The sequence below is a fragment of the Cottoperca gobio genome, chromosome 4, assembly GCF_900634415.1.
Source record: "Cottoperca gobio chromosome 4, fCotGob3.1, whole genome shotgun sequence".
NCBI lineage: Eukaryota > Metazoa > Chordata > Actinopteri > Perciformes > Bovichtidae > Cottoperca > Cottoperca gobio.
In genome coordinates this window covers 16063784-16076108 of record NC_041358.1, presented here as the reverse complement: position 1 = coordinate 16076108, position 12325 = coordinate 16063784, and the positions used below count along the sequence as shown (strand labels likewise).

The 12325-nt window shown below is 39.1% G+C and overlaps 1 protein-coding gene across 1 annotated transcript; it reads right to left on the bottom strand.

Annotated features, from left to right (window-relative positions):
* Positions 1-2122: 2122 nt before the first annotated feature.
* tmem38a (transmembrane protein 38A) lies at positions 2123-11375 on the bottom strand. Its single transcript, XM_029430567.1, has 6 exons — positions 11101-11375; positions 6441-6597; positions 5540-5724; positions 3983-4070; positions 3306-3423; positions 2123-2799 (listed from the first exon to the last, which is right to left on the bottom strand). Exons 1-6 carry the CDS (start codon positions 11222-11224, stop codon positions 2596-2598), a joined length of 876 nt encoding a protein of 291 aa, XP_029286427.1. The 5' UTR covers positions 11225-11375; the 3' UTR covers positions 2123-2595.
* Positions 11376-12325: the final 950 nt, after the last annotated feature.

Below are 12325 nucleotides of genomic sequence, written 5' to 3'. Positions count from 1 at the left end.
TCCTGTCACCTCAGAGTTACATAACAGAGAGTTTATGAAGGCGAACGTACTCCTGGCTGCCAACTGAGTCCTAGACCGCTGTAGGCCTTATAAACACGTCTTAAATGGTGGAGTGGTGGTACTTATTTTAACAGTAACAAATAAGGGCAATGAAATAAATACTCCTAAGTATTATAAACTGGTCTATTATAAACAGCTCCAAAATTGTCATGATCGTGATTTTGTATATCCTGTTTTATTTTGAAGTGTTCACTCCCCTTTATGTCATGTTTAGTTGTACTTCCTGTCTGTGTGTTTTCCTTCTGTGATTGTTGATTTGTTCCTCCTGTGTCCGTTCACCTTGCCCTTGTGTTTTAGCTTCTCTCCCCAGCTGTGTCTCGTTCCCCTCGTTTAGTGTCTGTGTATATATCCCTGTCTTTCCCAGTGTTCCTTGTCAGTTCGTCATCTAAGTGTCACCCTTGCAGATGTCTCCTCGTGCGTCCCGTGTCATCATGTTCTTTTCAGTTTACTTTTTCACTTCTGTATTTTTGTTATTTTGTAAGCTTTTTGGAATAAAGCCCGTCTTTTTGTTAATCTCCTCGTCTGCCGTCTTGCATTTGAGTCCTCACCTTTTCCCCACCGTGACAGTACAAACTGACCCGAAACATGGCCTCAGTCGATGTCATGGATGTGGAGACCTATGATTTAGTGTACACTTTAATTATAATGTTTGGTGAGTGGAAGCGAAACCCATGTTGGAGGATGTGACAGGCTGCGCCTGGATTGGCGAGAAAAGAGGTTGCTAAGAAGCCAGAGTTGAAGAGCCTTTTACCTGAGTGGCTTCAGGTTTTTGTGGACACCCCACCTTGCCAGCCTAACCCTGCCGATCCTTCCACCCCACTTCCTTTTGCCGAGCTGCGGCAACCCCCTTCTCCAATCGCGCAACCTCCTACTACTGTCGGGTCGCACCAGACCCAAATCCCTGAGCCATTTCTGGGCACTCTCCTGGCCCCGGGAGGTCCTCTGAGTCTCCAGGGGACTTCCAGGTCTCGGCACAAGAGACCCAGACCCCCCGTTTCCGCTGCCGGGCCTGCGACAGCCCCCGTATGTATGTATGTATGTATGTATGTATGCAAGCGTCTTGCATTTGAGTCCTCACCTTTTCCCCATCGTGACAAAAATAATTTCAGAACTCCAGAGTGAGAGTCGTATAAACCAGTATTACGGTTTGAGAAGAGGACTCCACACTTGGAAAAGATATTGGTAATGCATAATGACAAGTTAATAAAAACATTCAAGGTCTTCCCTTGGTGCCCACACACCATAAAAGGTTGTCATGGATTTGATATTAAAATTGGTTTGGTGCATTCGAAAGACTTACTATACGTAAATTTGTTACTCTTTCTTACTCTACTTATTTAAATGTTATGCTACTTTATACTCTGACTCCATTATATTTTTGACAAGTAGTTATTTTGTTTGTTTTTCACAGAATGCAATCTCATTCATTTTTGTCTGAATGAAGAAATGTTTAATTTTCTCATACAGATGTTAAGGATCCATCGGTCCATAGTAGACTATTTTAACCTTTTTTCAAAGCAAATCAACTAGTTTCAAGATTTTTCTGAAATAAACTTATTCTAGTGCAGGGACAGTGACTTATTCTTTACTTTTTCAAGATATAGACATTCACTTCCAGGAGAAACCTTTTTAACAAGTTGGTTTAAATTGCAAACTTGGTTGAAATATTCTTACTGCACTGCAAAATACAGTGTATAGGACTCAATCATTGACAGTAATGTATTTGTACGATTTTGCAGATTTAACAGCCCAAGTAATATGCTCTAAATACAACAAACACTACCTTTTCACCGAAATTACTTAAAGGTAAAACTGTGTCAAAGACTCCTTTACAGAAAACTAGAAGTCACTGAAAACCTAAAGAAATATATTTTCAGTTTTGATCAAACCTCTAAACGTGGTTGTGTTCTAACATGTAATATCCTAATATTCCATACTTCCTCATAACCTGGGCATACACTAAAGTGGAAATTAACTCAGACCTCCGTTATGACCATTTATTACTTGTGAATAGTCAACATAGAAATAAATGTCTATAAGAAATGGAAATTAAAACCACGAGACACATTCTTTTGGTTTTATTTAAAGACATGACGTCCTCAGCTCAATGTTAAAAAGCAGCAATGTTCTTTCACATATTGCTTTATTCACATTTGAATTTCTGATTGAGAGTCAGATTAATTTGTATTTTCTATTTCTTTCCGAACTGAAATAAGGTTTGGTAGAAAATCCTTAACACAGCTACTGATGTGAAACAGAGGCCATCCTAAAACGTCAAGGCAGCTGCTGAACGTGGATCACCACAGTGTTGAGCACAGATGCAGATGTTCACAAACACATAAATGAATAGGTTTAAAATGTGAAACATTTGCCGTGGTATTTACAGAGTCCTCGTTCTGTGTAAAATGCAGAAAGCGCCATTTTTCTCTAATAGAAAGGGTCTCATTTGGTTAAACGTCAAACTGCTCCTTTCCCTAGAAAGCAATGGGAGGTCCCATCATGTGGAGGCCATGATGCAGTTTTCACCTCGCCGTCCTACTCGGCTTTCTTGGCCTTCCTCTTGCGGGCACCTTCACTCAGCTCCTCCTTGGTTTTGAGAGGTGAAGCTGGGACAGCGGCGGGAGGATGATGGTGGTCTTCATCCGATCCACCCAGAGGGGAGCCGAACAGCAGATGGCAAACCCAGGACTCAATGAGGGCGAAGGGGGAACCGTGAGAGTGTCGGGCGGTCATCACCACCTGGAGGTAGATGGTGTCAGTTAGAAGAGATAAGCCTGATTCTGTGATAACTTCACCGATTTTACATAATCACAAATTAACTTAATATTTCTAGCAGAGAGTTAAAGCGGGCACAAGGAGTTTGTAAAATGTAGACGTTTACTACGCAGGGAGAGTTGTAATGGGAGATGCTATTTAGAGGCATTATGGTAAATAAGATAAGATTCAGCATTTTTAGAACTTGATTCACACCAGGGACAAAATAATCTGAATATATCGGCCTGCTGCATCAATTTTGAAAGTCCTGATTTTTTTTTCTTTCTGACTTTATTAAACCAATGTTTTTTCTTTCCTTAACTTAACTAGCTACTCTTTGTATGTGACAAACAAGAGAGTAGTATGTTCTTATTTCTGCTCTAGTCACACTGGAAGAATGTCATCCAATATATGCAACACAGATTTTTAAAATTCAGGCTTAAAATAAAATCATAAAAGCAACACTGTCAACTAGACTTTGCTGATCGTACCTTGCTTGTTGCCATGAAGAGGGTGAAGATGAGGATGAGGGTGCTCTTGGACACTGGCAGCCAGTGAGCCTCCTGCAGGGTGAAGAGGATGGCTCCGTACAGACTGGCTTTGGTCGGGCTGCAGAGACGAAAGACAAAACACTGTCAGTAAAACATGCAGAATGCAGCAGGATCACAATAACAACGAGACGAAGATTTGATATTAGAGATAGAGTGTAAAATAAAGGCGTTTTATATCTATGGAGTTAACGTTTACCACTTCTCTGTACCGACATCCTTCTTTAGGTGTGCAAACCTACAATTTTATGATGAATGTTTATTGTTTAGTTGAATGTTTTAATTGAAGCTTGGATGTTCCTCTGTAGGTTGATAGCTTTTCCTTCAGGGGATAAAAGATTTTCATCTGAAAGTGACATTGTATAAATTGTATAAACAGTCTGCTCACAGTGTTTTTTTTTTGTACAACCACTAGGGGGAACCAAAGTTTAAATTCTACACATAGTGACTGCAGCAAACCTGCTGTGTTTCTCAAAAAGGCTGGCAATGTTTTGTGTCCAATTTTAGTCACACAACTTCACAAGTTCTAGCTTTGCCTCTGAGATTTGGCTTGAAACACCTGCATGCTCGAGGAGGCAGTGATGAGTATATGTCCCCAGCAGCTGGAGACTCAGACTTACAATGACATGTTGAGGATCTCGTTGGTGTCGGGCCTCCACACACCGCGCAGCAGCTGCTCAAAATTGGAAATGAGAGCCACTCCAGACCCTGCGAAGATAAAAATAGACAGTGGAAAAAAAATGAGGACAAAAAAAGTCTCTTAGTGTCTCGTGTGACTGCTCCTCTCTGGCTTCAGCTTTCCTCCCCATTTTCAACATGGACTGGCTGCAGGGCCTCACTATTGTAGCAGAGACCAGACCAGGACAACCCTTTATATACTTTCTATGGACATGTCTTTACTATTAGGTAGTTTCACAATGAAAATGTACAAGAAACATGTGGTGTAAGTATGCAACAAAGGCATCAGAGGTAACTTATACACTTTACAATATACTACATTCAGATCAAGCAGGACGACACAACTGTCCCCACTTCTTGGGTGCAATACTGGGCTTGTGAAACACTGTTCAGGAAGATATTTTATCAAAAAATCAGAATTAGAATTCGCTTTATTGGCCAAATATGTGTACACACACAGGAATATGACTCCGGTTTTAAGTGAAGTCAAACTAAGCTGCAGTGAATTCAACTTCACACCTTGCATTTCTTTAATTTTATAATGGAGCTAATACAGCGTAGTGATTGGATCTCCCTAATCGAGTCCTTTATTACGCACGTAAGCTGGTTTGTTTAAGTTATCAGGTTACTTAAGTGCTTGTAAACTCCCTGATTATGAATGAGCGGCACATGTGCACACTGGCATGCACATGTGTGACGTTCATTCATTTTTAAATGTGGTGGCTCACTGAGTGCAGCTGTCAACACAGAGAGCTGCTGGCAGAGGGAGCAGCAGAGACTGGAGGCTCACCATGCAGTATTAAAGAATTTATTCTAAAGCTTTTTACAATGGAAAATTGTTTAAGCAATTCTTCAAGTAAAATGCCAAACACTCGCACACAGTTCCAGCTTTTAATTGTGAAGATGTGTTACTTTTCTTTGTCTTACGTAAACTAAATATCTGTAGATGATATCATCACCTTGGCTTTAAGGAATGATGAGTGATGAGCATATTTCCAAATGTAATCGTGACCAAACACTTAATCAACTAAGTAAGGAAGTAATCAGCAGATGAATTGATAATTAGAGTACCGGTACCAATTGTTGGTTGCAGGCCTACTTTCTTCAAAGTAAAGTGCTAATGTCTGCACAAAAAGAAGCTACATTTATGAATAGATTCTTAAGGTCACTAAAGGTCACCAACAAGTTGATAACTCTGAACACACCAGAGAGACCCACCATGTCCACCACTCTATTTCAGGAAGCTGTTTGTGATCATAATAGATTCGTTTGTCATCTCTCTTTCAGCGATGGAGTAAAACAACGTAGTTTGGTTGTTGTGAGAATTCAAAAACACAATTTAAACATGAGTAAATATTGTGCCTCAGCCTTCTTGCTAATCTGAATGATATGCAGCATAATATATCGCCAAGTTCGTAACATCACCTGTCCTGACAGTATAAACACATTTATGACAGTGAATGACAGAAAATCACTATAAAATTCCACAAGACACTGACCTTTGACGTATCCAACGATGACCATGATGAAGACGCCGTGGTGGTAGGCGTGGTGGGCGTGGTGAACACCTGCAGCAATCTTACGAGTGCGGACGACTTCCTTCAGGGCAACCAACACCAGCTTGACGGGCAGGAAAGCCACGCATTTATAGAAGAGGTTCAATGGGCAGTAAAAGATGAGGTACCTGAGAAAGAGGGTGAAGAACAAGATATTGCAGTGAGGGGAGGGGCGGTTAAAGTCTAATATTCAGATTTGATGGTTAGGTTTGAATCGAATAATAACTGGTAAATTCATTTAAATCACAAAAAAAGAGATACTTTAGTAAAGTCTGGCCATAAAGTTTGTTTGTCAAGTTTTGAGAAATACACTGCTTAGATTTCTGCTGTCATCTCACTACATCCCATTTTTAAATCTTATTTTATTCTATTGTACTGTGTACACTGTGTTTTTAAATGTAGCTGTAATGCATTTATTTGCCTCATGTAAAGCACATCAGCCTCAGTTTAAATGGTGATATACATTTTAACTTGTCTTGCTTTTCTCTGCCTTAAATTTCTTTCAATGGAAACTGCTGTGACTGAGGTCGATAGATTATCCTGAGTGACTGGGACATTGTTTCTTATGTCACATTTGATTAAAAAAAAGATAGATAAAGCTGGTGATACTTGGTGGGGATGGTTTTGATGATTTGGCTGAACTTATCCTTTAAAGACATCTTTCCCTGTAAAAAGCAGGAAAAGAAATTGACCATTTTGAACACTTGACTAGGACAATGGGAATGACCTCCGAACAGTGGCCGGTAGGGAATCGTTGGATCACATATACAGTCTTAAAAGTTAGATGTGAAGCACGAAAGCTCTTCCCCTGTCAAGGGTAACGTCGCTCTGAGGATTTTCTCACCAGACAGCTGAGGCCAGCAGGATGTGGCTGTTGTGTTGGAAATAGTCGACGGGGCTGCTTCCAAGCATGATGTCTGCCAGGATGTAACTACCAAAGCAGTAGAGCATGGCACAGAGCCAAGAGGCCACGGGACTCCTGCGAGAAACCTCCACCGAGCCTGCAACACCGAGTGTGAAAATTAAAACATCATAATGCACTCAGTGTTTTATGTGTCTGAAGCTTAAGATGTGGATATTATTAAATATCGATATCGACATACCGATGTCACCCGGTCATCATGCACTGCCTGTTTGGAAGTTCCTCGATGACCAAAACTACCGAAACATTACATATTTTCAGATTTTCATTGCACATTGTTTCCCTCCCTTACGAAGCTCAGGTGTGGCACTGGAATAATTAGAGGCTTTTTTACTCATTAATCATAATCTATTTATTTATTTAGGAAAGTGTATGAAAATTATTATTTACAGATAACTAATTCAAACAAAGCAGAAGAAATATGGAGATAAACTAGAGGTCGTATGAAAAAAAAAGACTGTAGCAAATATCAATGCATGCAACAAAATTAATTTCAAAATGATGTATTTATCCTTAATATGATTTTGAATGAAATAAAACAGAGTTATTAATGTGTAAATCTATTGATTTTATGTTGTGTTGACACTCCTTTAATGTCGTTATGTTTTCTCAATGTATCAATTCAAAATAATTAATTGTGATTAAACCCTGAAATAAATATGTAATTACAACAGCCTCCTTATTAATGACCTGCTAAATACTAATGGTCTAAATCCTGTTTTAAAAGTTTTTCCTCTCCTCTCTGACCAAAAGAAGATTATGTGGTAATCTTTGTTGTCATAAGTGTCTTTCTGTTAGTTCCTACAGAGAAAAACTGTTAGTGATGACCTTCAAAAGTCATTATCAGCGGATCCCTTGTGTGCCTATGTGCTGTACACGCCCAGTTGACCATTTCAGTTCACGCCCTGATAATCTGCCCTTTGAGTTTTTTATCATAATCTAATATTGACTCAGGACGTCTACAGTCATTTATGAGTTGACAGTTAACCAACTCAACAGAGTCTTTAAAGTGAACAGAAAAGAGAGCTCTTTATAATTTATCAGTTGATTGTATGCTTTATATTGATGCTTTATATATGACCATTTAGAATTATTTTGTTTATATGACTGATATACCAATGTGGCACTGACTTATTATATGCCAAACATTTGTACCATGTCAATATATAGCAAAACATGACATTTAAAACAAAGACAAAGAGGTGTGACATGTAACATGTACTTCCTAGTACGAGAATAATGTAAACCACTGCATCTCAAACCCTGCGTTTGTTTGTTGTCCCACAAGAACATCTAAGCTGTGTGCCTCTCTCTCTCTCTCTCTCTCTCTCTCTCTCTCTCTCTCTCTCTCTCTCTCTCCCTTTTTTCTCCTCCTTTATAAACTACTCAACCGCTTGTACTTATATTATTTGTATTTAATTATCGTGCGCGCTGCACTTTACGTCATATGTTCTTTTGCTCTTTTGCTCATATGTTCTTTGCTGTAACAATGTAAATTTCCCTAATAAAGGATTTCTGATTCTGATTCTTGTCCTCTCTTTTCTCTGTGCTGGTCCATCGGCCATTCTGGGATCCTCTCTCTCTCTCTCTCTCTCTCTCTCTCTCTCTCTCTCTCTCTCTCTCACCTGGCTGTCGGTGCCTCATTCCACATGTTGGATCTCAGCCTGATTGTCCATACTGTACTTTTATTACGTTGGTATATTCTGTACACTCAACATCTATTGTCTGTCCTGGCAGAGTATTCCCTCCTCCTCTTCCAGGGGGTTATTCCATTTTATTTCCCCATAAAGGATTTTTTTGAGGGAGTTTTTCGTTAATAGGGTGCCCTATTGTCTGCAGATTATAAAGCCCCTTTAGACAAATGTGTGATATTGGGCTATATAAATATAATTGACTTGACTTAGACATGTTGCTTGTTCCTGATTGGCTGGCTGGTATCCGTTACAACATTTTATTAAAACACTTAAATTATAGCTTCAGTCAACAGTTTGACCACATTTCTAAATCAGTATGCAATGTATGTTAAACTGCAGCTAAGTATAGCAACAATGTTAATGCTTTGCACTGCTTACAATTAACTCTCGCTGAGGAAGCAAAAACTATTAAGATAATGGATGAAAATGAAAAGTAGCTGTCAAATAAATTTAGACTTTATTTATAACTTTAGAGCAGTACTTGAATAGACTTCTTCACGGTGTTAACACTGTTAAAAGAAGTTCAGTAAATGGAGATGTGAATTTGTGCGGCTGCTTCACTGCACAAATCTCCAACAACAGGTGGGTGAGGGTGTCGTGGTGAGACTGGCGCTCAGTTTGAAAGCAATCTGATCCTGAGAAATGCCACCCTATAAATATATACTGCTCAACTGCTTCTCCTGCGTTGCAACTGTCAGGCCTGTCTTGACCTATGACCCCCCCCCCTCCCCACACACACACACACACACTTGTCTCTCCTCCCCGCGCCCATGTTGACCCCCAACTCATTCATGTGCTCTTCTAACATGTACTGTGAACTAAGACTCTCCACTCAGACACATGTAGAGAATGGTAAACATAAAAAGATCTTGCAAAGGATGGCAGCAGGAGACATTTGACTGTAAAATGAGATGGAAAGTAAGATGAAGCTTCAGTCATGAAATCTGAGCTGAAATCTGTTGCCTGAGCTCTGATGAAATAATGGCATTGAACTCTAAAACACACACGCTTGCTGATTATTTTAATTAAAAACAAGCACTCTCTTAGTATGTTTGACCTTTTTTTGTTTATATTTAATACAACATATATGTTGATAATAAAGATAGCCAATCCCCTTTACATGTAATACTATGAGAGATTTGAGTGCCAGCATAGTGTCACATCTGCTTTTTGATTAGTAATAACTACGTTTATGCATAACTTTATGCATGTGTTCGCTCAAATGAGCTAATTACAGAAGTTGTGATTGTTAAAAGAGTACTCCACTGATTAAGCATTGCACTCCTTTAACATTGTCGGACTCTTGATGGACAGTTAAAAAAAGAAAACATTTAAAAGAGAGAATTTGATGCAGCAGAATCAGAGATATTGTCTGTTTTATTCCACACACTCTTCTTCTGTGTCAAAACCTGGCGCCTATATTACCCACACTGCAACTTGACCACCAAATGTTTAGTCTGAGATTCAGGTGTTGCTCTCCTCAAGCAAAGATGAAGGCTTGGTGAGCTCACTTATTTCTAACTTCAAACCCCCAGAATTAGTTTTGTTTTATTTTTAAACTTGTAGTCTTCAGACCCAACCAACACTGCCAGCTTATCAGACTTCATGCTGCTCCCTCTGGAGATACAGTACAGTAAAGAGTTCCCCTTTAAGGATGAAACTTTAAACTAGATTAGATTAATGTAATAGTTCATTTCAAAGAGAAAATTTGACTATTTAATTCAGCCTCATAGATCAGTCATAGGCTAGAATCATATACAGTTTGTAGAAGAAAAATTATATAATAAACATTAACTTTCTCCAGATAGCTCATGTAGAATACATAATTGAATTGCTGAAGCCCAAATGACCAATCATCTAAAAAGTACCTTCTATATGTTCCTCTCTTAAAGTGACTGGAGCATCATTGTTTGGCTACAAACACACATGTAATATGTCATACAAGCTGTTTGAAGGATGTGATGGACATCTTGGTCTCATTTGAAGCTGTAAACTTTTAGAAGATGAGATTATGAGTTTGAGATATGTTTGGTGCTCCCACCATCTTCACGAAGGGTCAGCTGAGATCCAAATGAGCCGACAATGACTGAACTTGCATGTCAGAGTGAACTTTTCTTTAGGGTGAGGAGCATTAGATATTTTCAAAGCTACACACCAGGAACAATAAGGTCATGCTGGGCTGTTAGCTCAACAGCCTATTTCATGTTTAACATTCACACCCAACTGTAGCCTAAAAGTGTGCAGCAGAGGGGCTTCAGAAGCCCACTGACTCTGTCTATTTCAGGATCTTCTATTTATTGCCTAAGTCTCTGGTATGCAAAGGCCTTTCTCTCAGGTTTCATCCTCCTCAGGGTCGGTTGCTCAAAGGAGTTAAATCTTGGAAAATATCAGGCTTTACCCAAAGCAGAGTGGTTTAATCTACTCCGGTGATTTCCTCCGTGTAAATGAGGTCAGGCTGGTGCAGCAACAGACATTCCCTCACACCAAGCAAGCAGAGCTGTAAGTGCTTCTGCTGTACTTTATGTAACAGGTCATGCTTTATAAGGACTGAGTACTATAACAGATAACAGCAACAGAAAGTCCCTATATAGGGCTATTACAGCTATGTATACACATAAAATCATCCTAATGTTACAAATACACTACATTTCTTACACAAATATTACAGTTTTTCATCTTAAAAATAACCTATAATAGATTGAATATTAAATTCCCATGTTATTAAATATGTTGTTCTAAATAAATGTATGTTGAGGCTCAGGACTCGTGAGTGTGGAGCATGTAAAACCTTTATAACCTACCAAAAATAACAAGCAGAATAGCTTATAGAGAATTACATTTATCCAATAATAAAGGGAATTAATGTGAAAAGTGTAAAACGTACTTACCCGGCTCATACTTGAGGTAGAGGATGGACACGATGTAATAAGCGACATCAAACACGGGAAACATTCCCATTTTTGAGAAAACTTGGGCAATATCGCCCAAATTAAGAGCTGCCAGCACTTCCATGTTGCTTGTATGATATAACCAGTGAGACACTGTTTGTTTGATTTGTTATTCCAACTGCGCAGTCTGGATCGTAAAGCCCCCCAAAAAACCCGGTCCACCGACTCTCCACCAAACCCCCCGGTCTCAACAGTGAAAGCCTTTTGACACTCAAGCCCTCCTATTAATACCACTCATCTCCACAGCCTCAGCAGCAGCAGCAGCAGCATCATCATCACATGCGGTCCGTGCCAGCTGCTGCGCTTTTTTGACGACAGGAGGTTTACATGTCAGCTGCTTGACATTTGAAAAACTAAAGGTTTGTCCTCCGGTGTTCATAATCGATCGACGTACTCATTATTAAACTGAGCCACAAGACGCGATAAAAGGTTTGATTGTAGCCTAGAAACACATCACAGACCAAGCATGTGTCCAATGCTTGATAGGACAAAGACTCATTCAACCCCTCCTAACAAAACATCCTGTAATCCGGATCAGATCCTGCACTGAGGCTGTAGATTCGCCGCCAGCATGTGGCGGTATCACTGGCTGTTTACATTCCTGATGATGCAGAAATGTTGTGATTAAAGGCGCAGTAATACCAAACCAAAGCAACCCGATTTCATGTATCTTTTAATTGGTTTAATTGATTTCTATTTATTTTTATGCTTTTAATTCTTGGGGAGAATAATAATCAGAGCAACGACCTCCACCACCACCAGGGGCAGCCAAGATACACGATTGAAAACCTTGAATTTCCAAAATGTCCTTTTCAGGAACTAAAAAAACGATATTTTTTATTAGATGGGTGAGATTTTATTTTTCATCCGTCTGAATTATCCTTCCCTTTTTAAATACTTATTTTGAAGTAAGTACCACATAAATTATGATACATCTGTCGAATGCAATAAGATTATTTTGCACCAAACCTCTTTATAAATGTAATGTATTTTTTATAACTGCATAGTTAAAGTCATTATGTTTCTTGATATACCTATTCTTGATTATTGACCTCAATTAGACTAATTATATGTTGTTTTAACTAAACTACAAACTATAAATATTCCTCCGTTTTTTTGTTTTTGGCATTGACAAATAATGTATTATTCGCACAAAAAAATCAAT

Bases quoted from the DNA above. Each gene is read 5' to 3' on its own strand.
- tmem38a (XM_029430567.1), bottom strand. From the start codon at position 11,224: ATGGAAGTGCTGGCAGCTCTTAATTTGGGCGATATTGCCCAAGTTTTC. The intron at 6,598-11,100 runs GTAAGTACGTTT...TCGGTGTTGCAG, and splicing joins CTACCTCAAGTATGAGCCGG to GCTCGGTGGAGGTTTCTCGC. The intron at 3,424-3,982 runs GTAAGTCTGAGT...TCGTCTCTGCAG, and splicing joins GAGATCCTCAACATGTCATT to CCCGACCAAAGCCAGTCTGT.